Genomic DNA, 14,070 nt, shown 5'->3' on the forward strand with positions numbered 1-14,070 from the left:
TAGTTCATTTAATCATAATAAAATAGTGTTGAATTGAAAGTAAACTTTTCTGCTAGATCTATTGGAATGGTGTACGACTTCTACATGCTTGCCACTGACCACTAGGTGAATCGATCTAGATCTAGTCCAATAACACTCGCACACACAATTACCTGTTGTTGTTGTTTTTAAGAAGGTCTAACCAATGGTCATAAAGTTTGATTCACTCAATGATTCCAAGAAGTAATCCGACAAGATGCACACTTTAACCCAGTGCAGGCTCAGTTAATCCTAGGAATGAACTCTCTGCTAATGTACAACTACTATTTGAAACAATCGCTCTCTCGTTCCTGAATGGCGGCTCACGCTGCAGCAGACAACGCTAAACCTAGGCCCAGGCCAGTACGCTGTTGTCTGTGTACACGAGGGAGGGAGGGGGTAAGTGGTGACAAGGGCTAGACCATCACTTAATGACTCACACCAGTCCAAGGGGATACAACTAGAAGAGGCTCCACAATTACATACACCCACCATTAGATAATGAACTCGCTACATTCAATCTGCATTCCCGGTAACTAAATCTAGTACTTGGCATAGTACGACCCAAACTGAACACTCTAAAGCTACAAATCAATCTCCTTAGCTACTTGTGTTCCAATCCAACAATACCACTAAGTGGATCAACTTTGAGACTACAACTATGCATGTAAGTTTCATGAATGAGAATATGTTGTAGTGGATGTAGCAACGAGGAACATGTTGGCCTCTCATTCATCCCAACAGTTTTTTTTTTGTTTATCTGAAAGTAATAAAAGACAAAAAGTCGACACTCTCCACATGTCAAGCCTTTACAAAATGCACATGGCGGCAAAATGGGGGTCTAAATTTGCCTGAACATATAAACTTGATTCTAGCCTAGCTGACTTCCCCGCTAACTCGCCATATTGAATGACTTAACATGTGCTAGAACGTAGCCAGCTAATGTTCTGCCACCCATCCTTCCGTCTTCTGTCTGCGTGTTTTTGAACACACGACCTCGCAGTTCCCACGCCTCCATCAAAGCATTTTATTCAGCCTCACCGCCCTCCAACCTAAACAACCCCCAGCGCCCACACTGTACCTATACAACAAGGAAAACCAGGCGCCCTAAGAACCACAGCGTAAGAGCTGCCAACTACATCATATTTTTTTAAATTCAAGCTGCTCCCGACACAAGTTCTTGAAGTTGACACCAACTTTGAATGCGTGAGACAAATCGATAAAGTTTTGATGAAAGTGAACAGCTCACGTCCACCTACTGGCTGGCGGATATAGAAACAGTAGTACGAGCTTCTGCTCATGGAGCATGTCAATCATGTTCACGGTGGGGGGGGGGGGGGGGGGGGGTGTGTGTGTGTGTTGCATGTGTTATTGAAATCAAAATAAAATGTAACAAAAATATGAAATCTTTTAGAATGTAAGCTGTTTAAATAAAACACAACGAACTACAGGTCAATGTACATGTTGCTTGTGCATTTGTTTCTAGGGAAAATGAGATGGGTTCGTTACAAACAAATATATAAAGTCTCTCTACTAACAATGAGATGGGTTCGTTACAAACAAATATATAAAGTCTCTCTACTAACAATGAGATGGGTTCGTTACAAACAAATATATAAAGTCTCTCTACTAACAATGAGATGGGTTCGTTACAAACAAATATATAAAGTCTCTCTACTAACAATGAGATGCTAGTTCACTGGCATCCACATATTTTTATAAGTGGCTAAACATACTACTGTCTAAGGAGAGTGTCTAGCTTTACACATGCGGAAATGTTTCCGCGGTTGTGTTTCTTTGTGTGAGCATAAAAAGTATTGGCCAAGAACATAGTCAAGAAATGTCCAAAGTAAAGCGAGACAAGCCCCTTTTATACGTATGTATTACCTACCATAAACTATACATAGATCTATTTACAGGATTTCTGAAGACGATATATTTATCTTTTTTCTTTAGACTCATTAGACAAACATCAAAACATGATAGAAGTGTTTGTCAGAGATAAAAGAGATTATATCTCCACTTTATATTGTTACCCATTATGTACACCCTTGTACACGAGACTTCTTCCTGGAGTATCATTGGTGTACGTGTAGTAAAACAAACCACACGGGCTTATAACTTTTGAACTGAATATGATTGTAGAAGAAAGTAGAGAATTCATGCCACGTTCCTATTGAAAGATCATTCTTATGTGAATCAAAAATATTAGCATAAACACTTGACAAAATGCTGCAATCGTTCGCTCGCACGGTAATTGGACCAATTCGTCTCTTAAATAACTAAAATCAGTACAATATTTAAGATGTTTCCTCGTGACATGTTGCACTAAAGCTTATTATTAAAACTCGATTTTGATTTTTTTTTGATTTGTTGATTTGAGGCACATCGGCACAATTTAGGTCATGTCGTGCCTGCAGTCCCTTAAGGATCCCTCTCTCTCTAAACAACAAGGGCCAGATTCTATACAGTCATATAATTAAAATTAAGGTCTGTTCACAGTTAAAATAGTAAAGGTAGTAAAAATTTAAATATTTGGTAAAAATCTAATGTAAATAGTGCATGTTCACAAATTCAGAAATCAGATCTTCGTAGATAGCCCCACTTCCCGAATAAAGCCCAGTACCTTCCCAGGGTCGACATTATCAAATAGTGTATTTAAATTAGTGACTCTAAAATATTTTGCCCTGACATCCTGGTATCTGGTGCAATCAACGAGGATATGTTCCACGGTGAGGCGAGAGTCACAGTACTCACAAAGTGGGGGCTCCTCTCTCTTCAGTACAAAAGAGTGCGTGATGTAGGTGTGGCCAATCCTAAGTCTGGACATGGTTGTGCTACCACGCCTTGTCAGACCCTTAGATGTGGGCCGCCACCTGACATCCGCCACAATCTGCCTGAGTTTACTGTGAGTCTCAGCCTCCCATCGGTTCTGCCACTCTCGATAGGTGGCAGAGGCAATACTTTGTCTCAGGTCCGAGTAGGGAATTTGGGTTCCTGACACCGCATGATTTAGGGCTCTCTTTGCTTCTCTGTCTGCGGCTTCGTTTCCCTCAATGCCAACATGGGAGGGGACCCAGATGAAGGTGACATCCCTACGGTCGGCTGTTATTAGGTCCAACAGCTTCAGGCTCTTATGTACCAATGGGATGTCAGTCTTCATCCGCCCCAAAGCTTGCAATGCAGATTTGGAGTCGGAGCAGATTATAAATTTACTCCTTTCTGATGCTTTTACGGCCATAAGTGCAAGCAATATTGCGTGCAATTCGGCCGTAAAGATGGAGCAGCCATCGGGGAGTCTACGGGAGATTGTTTTGTTCCGAAAGGAGCAGGCACACGCGACCTTTCCCATTTTGGATCCGTCTGTGTAGATGGTGCCACAATCTCCGTAGCTCTCCTGCAGTTCCCTAAAGTGGACTTGTAGTATGCTTGGGTCTGTATTTTCTTTTTTGAAATTAAGGAGGGATAAATTTAATTTAGGTTTATTCATTAGCCAAGGAGGATTCTGAGGGGTTTCTATTTTAGAGATTTGGTCAATGGGTGGGGTTAAATTTTGGATGGGTTCTCTCATTCAAAGGCCCAACGGCTGTATGACGTTAGGCCTTCGATTGTATAATTCTACCTCTGTGGGGTTAAATATGGGGTCAAAAGCAGGGTTCGTGGGGTTGGATTTTTAGCTTGACTATATACTGCATTGCAAGCTTTTTCATTCTTATATCCATGGGGAGTTCTCCAGCCTCCACATGGAGACTTGGGATAGGTGATGTACGAAACGCGCCGAGACAGAGACGCAGGGCAGCATTTTGTATTGGTTCCAGTATTTTTAGGTACGACTTCCTTGCTGCTCCATATATTATGGATCCGTAGTCTAGCTTGGATCGAATTAGACTCCGATAGAGCAGCAGCAAGGTATCTCTGTCAGCTCCCCAGTCCGTATGGCTGAGTACTCTTAGTATGTTTAATGACTTTTGGCATTTCTTCTTAAGTTCCTTAATGTGGGGGAGAAAATTAAATTTGGAATCTAAGGTGAGGCCTAAAAATTTTGTAGTTTTCACGACAGGGATCTTCTTTTTGTGTATAAATAGTTCAGGGTCTGGGTGGAGCCCCCTTAGATTACAAAAATGCATACTAACTGTTTTGGAGTCAGAGAATTTGAAACCATTATAGTTTGCCCAACCCTGAATTTTGTTTAAACATAACTGTAATTTCCTTTCTAAGGTGTTCATGTTTTTCCCATAAGTAAGAATGACAAAGTCATCAACATACAAAGAGCACTCTATGCCAGGGGACAGCGCATTTATGATGCTATTTATTTTAATGTTGAACAGGGTGACTGACAGAATGCTGCCCTGGGGTACACCCATTTCCTGGTCATGAGTGTCAGAAGCGGAGTTGCCCACTCGGACCTGAAATTTTCGATCTTTCAGGAATTCCTCCACAAAACGGGGGAGGTGTCCCTTAAGCCCCATAAGCGCCAGGTCACGTAGAATGCCATGTTTCCAGGTTGTGTCATAGGCCTTTTCTATATCGAAGAATACAGCTACTAGATGTTCTCTTCTGAGTAATGCATTTCTAATATAAGCTTCCAGCCTTACCAGGTGGTCAGTTGTTGTCCGCCCCTGCCGGAATCCGCACTGGTAGTTTGAGATCACTTTATTCCTTTCCAGGTACCAGACCAGCCTACTGTTAATCATTCTTTCCATGGTTTTGCAGATGCAGCTTGTTAGTGCTATTGGTCGATAGTTAGCTGGGTCAGAGCCGTCTCTTCCCGGTTTAGGTATCGGTATAACTGTGGCTTTCCTCCAGCTGTTTGGGAAAGCGCCTGTTTGCCACACACAGTTATAGACCCCTAGTAGGACTGCCAATGAGGGTTCGGGAAGGTGCTTGAGGAACTGGTAATGGATTTCGTCTTCTCCAGGCGCTGTGTCATGTGACTTGTCCAGCGATTCCCTCAGTTCCTCAAGCGAGAACGGTTTGTTGTAGTCTTCATTGTTCTCTGACCTGAAATCAATGGGGTGTCTTTCCTCCCTGGTTTTGACTTTTTGGAACTCTGGCGTGTAGTGTGCAGTGGATGATTTTTCTGCTATTGAGGATGCAAGGCAGTCAGCTATTTCTCTGGGGGACGTGGCAGTTCGTCCTTGGTTTTTCAAATGCCCTATTGCATTTGATTCTTTCCCTTTGATTCGCCTTACTGCCTTCCAAACCGCTCTAGCAGAAGTTTTGGCATCCAGACTGCCGACAAAACTTCTCCAGGAATTCCTTTTGGCTGACCGTATAGTTTGTCTAGCCTTTGCTCTAGCTATCCTGAATAGCTTTAGGTTTTCCTGGGAAGGATTCTTTATAAATGCAGCCAGTCGTTTTTTCCTATCACCAGTAGCACTTTTGCAAGCTGTATCAAACCATGGTTTGCTAGGCCGTTTTGGATTTGCAGAGGTTAGGGGTACAACTTTCCTGGCTATACTTAGTAGCTTGCTAGCAAAGGTATCAGCTGGGTTCTGTTCATGGAGGATATTTTCTGTGATATCCTCAGAGCATCTTTTTTGGAATTGTTCCCAATCGGCCTTATTCAGTTTCCACCGCTGAGGTCGTCCCAATGAAGGGAGATTGTTAGTAATGATGATTGGGAAGTGATCACTTCCCCGTAGATCATTGCTAACTGACCCTTTAAAATCGTCCAGAAGTCCGGGGACGCATACGGTGAGGTCAATGCATGTGAATGATCCAGTTCCTGGGTGCAAGTAGGTCGGTGATGCATCATTAAGTATGCATAAATCATGTTGGAGGAAGATATCCTCCAGCATACGACCTCTTGTGTCGGTATTGTTGGATCCCCACATGGTGTTATGGGCATTGAAATCCCCAAGGATTAAGTAAGGCCGGGGGAGTTGTTTCAATAGGTCCTCCATGTCTGTTCGGTTTAATGGAGCGCCTGGTGGTAGATACAGGCTGCAGCAAGTGATAACCTTGTGAAGGGTTATCCTAGCTGCTACGGCCTGTAGTGTGGTCTGTAGTTCTACCCTCTCATGGGGGATGCTATCCTTCACAAGGATACAGACTCCACCTGATGCTCTCTCTGCATCCTCAACATTCTTGGTGTAAGCACGGTAGCTTCGGAAGCTGATGCAATCTTTTAGAAATGTTTCCTGTAAGCAGACAGCTACAGGAGTCTCAGAGTCCATCAGTAGCTGCATTTCCTCGTAATTGGCCTTGAGGCCTCTACAATTCCACTGTACAATTCTGGAATCCATGGCTTATTCTAGATGACCTACTTGGAGCTATTTGGCCTTGGGAGGCCCCCGGAGGGGTTTCCCTTTATTCCAGTGACCTTGGTATTTTTATTCTTGGGTTTGGATGGGGAGGAGGACAACCCCCTTTTGGGGGAAGTCTTTCTCTCTGGAGAGGGGAGATCCCTCTGGTTAGAGAGGAGGTTATTTCCTCCTCTCTCACCTCGGGCATCCTCTCCGCTTTGATTTCTCCCCTTAGGGAGTTGGTCAACCTCTAACTCAGTAGAGGTTGGGGTGTCTGGCTGGGTTCTCTGAGGAGAACCTGTGTCAGACATGATGTCTCCGGGTTCTCCCGGAGTATTGGTTTTGACATGCTGCTCAGTCTCCATGCTCTCATCAGCGAGCACAGAGAACCTGTTCTTTAGCATGACAACAGGGCTTTCTTGTTTCTTCAGAGGTGTGTTCTTTGGCGGTGTTTTCTTCTGAGTTGGGGGAGGAGGAGGGGGTGGTGGGGTCAATGTGTCCGTCTGTGTGGCTATGGATCTTCCTTTCTTAGCAACAGCCTGGGCGTAGGTCTTTGTCAAGCCGAATTGGCCCTTGGGTAGGGCCAGTACAGCCGATTTCGCCTGGCTAAAGGTACATCCGTTTCTTGCCTTGTACTCCTGCACGGCAACCTCCTGTTTCCACACAGGGCAGTCCTTGGAGTAGGCTGAGTGGCCAGCTTGACAGTTTGGGCATTTGAACTGGGCTGTGCAGCCCTTGTCCTCATGACCCTCTCCAGCACATCTGGCACACACAGTGTTCCTCTTACAGACTGCCGCGCCGTGTCCATAACCCTGGCACTTGAAGCACCTCATGGGGTTAGGTATGTAGGGCCTCACTGGAACTCGTAGGTATCCTGCCTTCACATACTCTGGCGGTATCCTAGTTCCGAATGTGAGGATAATAGTGGCGGTTTTGACCTCCTCACCCTCCCTGCGCCTGGTAATGCGCCGGGCATGGGTGACTCCTTCAATGCCCTCCACTATTTCCTTCTCGGAACATTCCAGTAGGTCCCTAGAGCTGATTACACCTCTGCTGGTGTTCAGACTCTTGTGTGGCATGACTTCCACTTGGAGATCACAGAGTCTTCTGCATCTTAAAAGCCCATCAGAGTGTGTCTTGCTGTCTACTTCTACAAGGAGTTCCATTGTTTTGTGTAGCTTAGACACACTCTTGGGCTCTCCCACTACTGACTTGAGTCCCTTATAGATAATAAAAGGGCTCAACTTGGTCAGGCTTTTTCCCTCCTCTGTGCATCTAACCACCAGAAATGATGGCCAGGTGGCACAGCTTTTTGGGACCTCCTCTTTTTTATCGTCAATTCGTCGTTTCTTGCCCAGACATAGGTCTGGGGCAAGTAGTTTTGTGTGTGTTTTTTTGTCCATATATATTTTGGTTAATTCGGCACCTGTGCTCCCCACCCGCCATCGAGTCCAACAAGGGGACGGGCCATTCGGATGTCCAGAATGAGCCCGCCAGGGCTACACAGGTGCTATACTCAGTCAGCTGCTACATCGGACATGTGTCCGATACAGCAGCTCCCTGATTGACCCTCCAGCCACCGCCCTCCAGCATAGGTCGACGACCTATGCTGGTAGCTCGGCATGACCAGCCGGTTGACCCAGAGCGGGCCATCTGGGTCTCAGGTCTAGGGGAACTTGGAGCCAAAGTATTGTGTTGTTGTGGTTTATCCTCAGATAGCCACCACTCAAACACCAGGATCTCTTTATCCCCCCTTACCCGTCGCAGTCCACGGCAAACGGACTGGTCTAGGACGTAGTGAGAATTTAAAGTTAAGGAGACAGTGTGATGATCAATGAAGGCAGACTTAGGAAAAGAGGAGGCAGACACAATGATAGAAAAGAAGTAGGGCACTTTTGAGCTCCAAAAGTGCTAAGGAAAGAGGAGCGCAGTTTAACGTCATGTCTCGGGACGAATTAAAACTCGACACAGAGGTGATCACAGGATCCATCTCCTAGTGATAGACACACATTTCCAAAGGCGACCTGACAACAAAGCAATAGCTAAGTTCCTATCTAACATGTAACAAAAAAAAAAAAAACGTGGTATTGATGACAGAAACTACACCAGAGCACTTGAACTTTGGGTTTGATAGGAAGTATAAAGTTATGAAAATGTCCCAATGCTTACAATAACGCAACCTAAACAGCAAAACTTAATATTACTTCTAGATCTAGTTGCAAAGAAAATCTACATACATCTCCAGCTGCACATGCCAATTTATATAATTGGGTTAGTTAATTAGATGATGGAAATGGTTGCGTTTAACAGGGTCGAGTAAATAGCGCTTTTCGCAGCAAAACGTATATGTTTTTGAGTGGACCTGCTAGTTCGTATTTCGATCTCCGACAGAGGCCCCCCCCCTCTCCATTACTTCTAGGGTTACTCAGCGACATAACAAGAAATGTTACAGCAAAAGATATCCCACTCCCCAGCCCGTGTCTCTAGCTCAGTGGTTAACGTGTGACCTGTACAGAAATGAAGCTTCGTGAACAGAAAACATGTCACATATTTTATTTCCAGATCCCGAGTCAACAGCACTGGGAAGGGGACGTGAGTATTGAGAGCAATCTTTTTAAAACTAGCTGTAGGACAGCAGCCACACACAGAATAGACAGCTGTAGGACAGCAGCCAAACACAGAATAGACAGCTGTAGGACAGCAGCCACACACAGAATAGACAGCTGTAGGACAACAGCCACACACAGAATAGACAGCTGTAGGACAGCAGCCACACACAGAATAGACAGCTGTAGGACAGCAGCCACACACAGAATAGACAAACACAAGGCAAACTAAGACGAGGAGTTGCTATAGTAACGTGAGAAGTTGTCAAGTCGAGCACCATTACGTCACATCCAAGAAATACAAGGTAGCCTTGATGAGCCGGAGGTGAAGGGTTGAGGGTCTGGGACTAACATGTTCCCGCAGGACGCTGAATACAAGGTAGCCTTGATGAGCCGGAGGTGAAGGGTTGAGGGTCTGGGACTAACATGTTCCCGCAGGACACTGATAAGGCTAGGCACCTGTGCCTCCAGCACCGCACCAGGATGGGTGAGGGAGAATTCCTGGCATTCTAGTCCCAAGAAAACACAACTTGTATCAAGCCAGCGAGTCTCAAATGTTCCGGTGTTGTCATAGAGCTACATTTAGAATGGGAAACAGAAAATACAAATAATATCTAGATCTTGTATATCTTTTGAAATGACTTTTTGAAAAAGTTGTTTGTCCCAAACGCGAATAGGATACTATATCCCATAAGGTCTACGCGTCATTTCTAAGAAAAATAAACCTAACCTAGAGGGTATTTTTAGAGTGGTGACAAATGTTTTGTTTTAGATTGTAGTATTTGTACGGGTGTAATTAACCTTCATGTAGATAACGTTTTTTTTTTAATTTAAGGCAAACAATAGACACACACACAAAATCGTTATGAGTCATTTGGAACTACAAAATGTGCCAGCCTCTAAACGAGATGTTGTACTATACATGTATTAGGAAGCTTCTAAAACTTTTTGTACAATCCCTTTGCCCGTACTCCATACAATCGAGACTTGTAAACAAACAAAAAAAAAGGTTCTAGTGAATGACATTTTGTTGGACAGTATAGAGACACTGTTGGACAACTGGTTTTGGTTTGAGAACCTTTCGCTAATGAGGGACGAGCATAAACCAACAAGCTAAAGGAGGACGGCGTGACATGACAGAGGCGCTCTCAGCCCCAAAAAATGCTGCATAGACCAGCGTAGACATCAGCTAGACATACTGGCAAAGTGAAAAAGGGTTAAGACAGAAACAATGAAGAACTCTGTACAATAAGAAAACAGACCTCCATCTCCCATTAGATAAATGTCTCGTGTTAGATAAGACATGATAACAGATAAAAACAGCTGAGCTCACATACCTACGTAAAATAATGAAAATAGCTCTAATAACATGCATGCATTTAATTATTGCAATTATGTCGTAAGATGTACTTCTTATGTTCTGGGAAATATGAATACAATTCTATTTGTAGGATCTGTATGTCAGACTAACATACATACTCTAATGAACATAAGTTGTTCGATTCTGTCTAATTGTTCAAACACCTCAATGACATTTCGCTCAACATAAAACGAGTACTGCACTCCATTTGTAGCAGACAAAATAGTCACTTGGCATTCAATAGCTAGTGTTGCCAAATTCAACGTGTTTCCCAGGACTGTAATAGATGACTAGTGTCACAAAGTTCACACCATGCGTCATTGTGTAAAGCGATTGGGAAAACCTATCTATTATGTGAACAGATGGCTAGCATGATTTTGTATCAGACTGGTGCAACATGGAGTCTACATAGTCAAATAGTTCTATTGTATGTCATGGTTTTGATGCTTGAGACTTGGGGGAAAAAAAAAGGGGGGGGGTTCAAGAACACAACAACAAAGACACTAGAGTGGGAAAGGGGGGGGGGGGTGTTCAAGAACACAACAACAAACAAAGACACTAGAGGTATCCTGGTAGTATTAAACTTTAAAAATAACGTGTTGGTGTGTATTGAACAGAAAGGATACCTACAGGCTGTGGACCAGTAGGAGACGGCCTGCCATTGAATTCCTTGTTACTGTCCACATTGTGAATCACTGGGGATTTCTCAGGCACTGGCGGTTTCTGGGTGGAGGGGGCGTTGTGTGGTGGAGATGGCGAACGCTCCCCGTTGATAGAGGCACTGGAGCCCTTCAGGTCAGCGCCCTTGCTCTTGTTGTCAGGCTTTTCCGGGACCTTGGGTTTATCTATGTCTTCCTTGCGGAAACTAGATCTCAGAAGACGTGTACGCTCTGCCACTGAGGGCGGCTTTTCTGGTAGTGGCGGTGCAGGCCCGCGTGGGGCGGCCGTGGGTTGAACGACGGGTAGCTGTTCCGACATGGTCAGGGAATCAAAAGGAATAGCTCATGAAAGTATTAGTCGAAATGATGCTCCTGTAGGTCAGCCTTAAGTACTTAAGAACACAGAAACAATCATCCAAGATCTGTGTTTAAAATCTAAATCTTGACACAAAATTTAATAGAAACAATAATCCATCATTTGTTGTTGTTTTGGAAGAAAATAGAAAATATTTCAAACACGATTCAACAGGCTCACAAAAGAATATGACAAAAACTGCTAAAACACTCACAAGGCAAACAAACAAACAGCAACAACGGTTTTTACTTCAAACTAGATTATACAATACGTCCTAAGCTATATGACTAACTAACACAATAAAGAATGCAATACCACATAAGTAAAGAGGATTTATATTTTAAAAAAGTATCACGTGAACAGCACCACTGACATGTGAATGAAATCACGAATGGACACAAGACAACAAAGCTTTCAATCTATATCTAGACACTCGAATGTTTCAAGAAAAGTCCAGGCTTCACTGAGATCTCTAACTAACCATCTGAATTCTAGTTCTAGTTCGCCTTCAACAGTTTTCAATCAACAAATGAAAGTCAAAAAGTGGCAAAGTCAAAAATCTGTTTGAGAGTTAAAAGAAACAAAAAAAAGAGTGACCAAGAAACGCCATCAACAAGAGTGACTAAACACTGAGGACAGCAGGCGTCAGTTGAAACCAGTCCAAAAAAAACAACATGACTAGAAAACACGCATGCACACACTCACAAGTTTCACTTATTCAAAGAATAACAACTATCAGCGCTATAGCACGGCATCCAAGAAAAAAAAAATACACACTGCATCCACCGCAGACTCAAGTTCCTTGTTGTTTTTTTTATCCTTCTAAACACAGAATCTCTCTTCACCGACCATGACACGCTGGTCGATGTGCTCAGTCTTCGACCACAGTGAGTATCGATATAAAGTGTAGTGGTCGATACCATGTTTTATAAAGAACCGCTATTTGTGACGAGTAGCGATGCATGATCTAAGTTAAAGACATATTTTCAAATTGAACTGACTAAACAATCAATGCAAGTATTTTTGTGTAACAATTTCATTTTTCTTGTTTAAATGGGCACAATACAAGAAACGATACCGGTCGTAGATCGAGGCCGCACGTGAAATCTATAAAGAGAAGCACAAAGCAGCCGACACTCACGCGCAAACACACACACTCGGCGAACGTGTTGATTGACCTCTCAACCCACGAGAAGGCAGTGGTGCGTCGTGAGTGGGAAGAGAGAGAGAGAGAGAGAGAGAGAGAGAGAGGGAGGGAGAAAACGTAAATGATTTTATGAGGTGAGGGGGAGGAGGAGGGTGGACGATCACAGCAAGACATTTTTCTCCTACAGGTCTGTAAGGCTGTAGCCTTGGCCCCATAACGCAGTATAAAAGTTCACTGCTGATTGGCTGGTTGAATTAGTCATGGGCTTCACATATCATTAGGTAGATCCTAGAGCTAGCTATAATGTAGTGTTCACATCTTGTGGATTCATTCTACTTTAAATCAGATTAGGGTAGCTGAAAGGCGCCATCGGAGTAAATCTACACACGACCGTGATATTAATATTTCAACAAAAGACTGTCTATAAATTTAGTGACTTATGTCTTTATTTTATTTTTTGCTTTAAATACTGTCTCTTTCTATTTGAAAGCTTTCATTGGATGAGATTTCTCTTGCAATACATTTCAATGACCACGCTGCTTTTTCTCTAACAAATACTGACACAAAAAGTCAACCTAAGTGAATAAATCTAGGCCGTACTTTGATCACTGTTTTCAGGGGAAGCTTAGAAAAGAGAAACAAGAGCGTGTAGTCAAAACGTTCATTATGTGAAGTGTGCACTCTAAAGAAATAATACAAATAAGTTTGTTTCTAATCGTGCCCTACCACCACACAAGACTGCTCACGTGTTCCTCAAGTCTGAATGGTCACTAGAGACATACAGACTAGTCCCACATGTTTTAGTCTTACAAGTCAACTGTCTCAACACACTCACACCGCCGGTAAACTCAGTTGGTCGTTGTAAGTTGAAACATATATAATGGCTTCAAGGCTACAACACTATAGTTGTACACGTGTGGATTTAGAGGTGATGGATGCAAGGGACATAACAATAGTAACGGTCCAAATGAAGGCCAAGAAGAGTTAGTGGACGTAGTATACTCAATATACCCTCTTGTTTTTTTTTAAGTCACATTTTTTGTTTTTAAATACATACGTTTTTTTTTTGTTAATGTTGTTCCTTCCCCAAAAAAAAAAAGAAAGGTGTATAGTTTCCGCCATTGATTTTCAGTCTAAGTAGATCCACCAGTTCATTTCACAATTTTGTTTTAACTTTCAGTCAATGAGTCATAGCAATCAAGTGACACTTATTGGAGGAGTATTCTATTTCCGACAAATATTCTACTACAGCCTGCTTGCCTCCACTTTTGTAATATAACACTGCTATGAATATGGTGTGATAAAGATTAATGTCAATGAAGATATTGGTATACATTTATACAAACTTTGTTTTCATTGGTCAGATAATTAAAGAGCAAAAATACAAATTGAAAGCCTTGTCATACTAATACAAATAAATATAAGATATTTAGTGGATATCTTTATATATGAAAATACATTTTAGTAAATAAATATTTGTACAGTCCAACATAATCATCACAAAAAATAAATTCAAAATGAAAAGTTGTTGATTTTCATATTGTTGTTTTAATAAAACAATTAATATCAAAATAGATATTATTATATTACAATAAGTTTTTTTTTAAAAAGGCTATAACAATGTTTTCAAGAAATGTATCCTGTATCTTTAAATAACTGTGAGACATCATTCTCAGT

At 42.6% G+C, this 14,070-nt stretch overlaps 1 protein-coding gene across 6 annotated transcripts in view; it reads right to left on the reverse strand.

Annotated features, from left to right (window-relative positions):
- LOC106059698 (septin-7-like) overlaps positions 1-12,166 on the reverse strand; it is a 43,042-nt gene extending 30,876 nt beyond the window's left edge. For 2 of the 6 annotated variants that reach the window (XM_056036548.1, XM_056036545.1), the window contains exons 1-2: positions 11,952-12,107; positions 10,863-11,332 (exon numbers count right to left, since the gene is read on the reverse strand). In XM_056036548.1, the coding sequence (XP_055892523.1) occupies positions 10,863-11,210 (348 nt within the window). In that variant the 5' untranslated portion in view covers positions 11,211-11,332; positions 11,952-12,107. Of the gene's footprint in view, positions 1-152; positions 333-10,862; positions 11,333-11,951 lie in introns of those variants that run through there. The other 4 variants (XM_056036546.1, XM_056036547.1, XM_013217386.2 and 1 more) reach the window with 4 other exon arrangements.
- Between the last annotated feature and the right edge of the window lie 1,904 nt (positions 12,167-14,070).

Source organism: Biomphalaria glabrata, chromosome 7, assembly GCF_947242115.1.
Source record: "Biomphalaria glabrata chromosome 7, xgBioGlab47.1, whole genome shotgun sequence".
Classification (NCBI taxonomy): domain Eukaryota; kingdom Metazoa; phylum Mollusca; class Gastropoda; family Planorbidae; genus Biomphalaria; species Biomphalaria glabrata.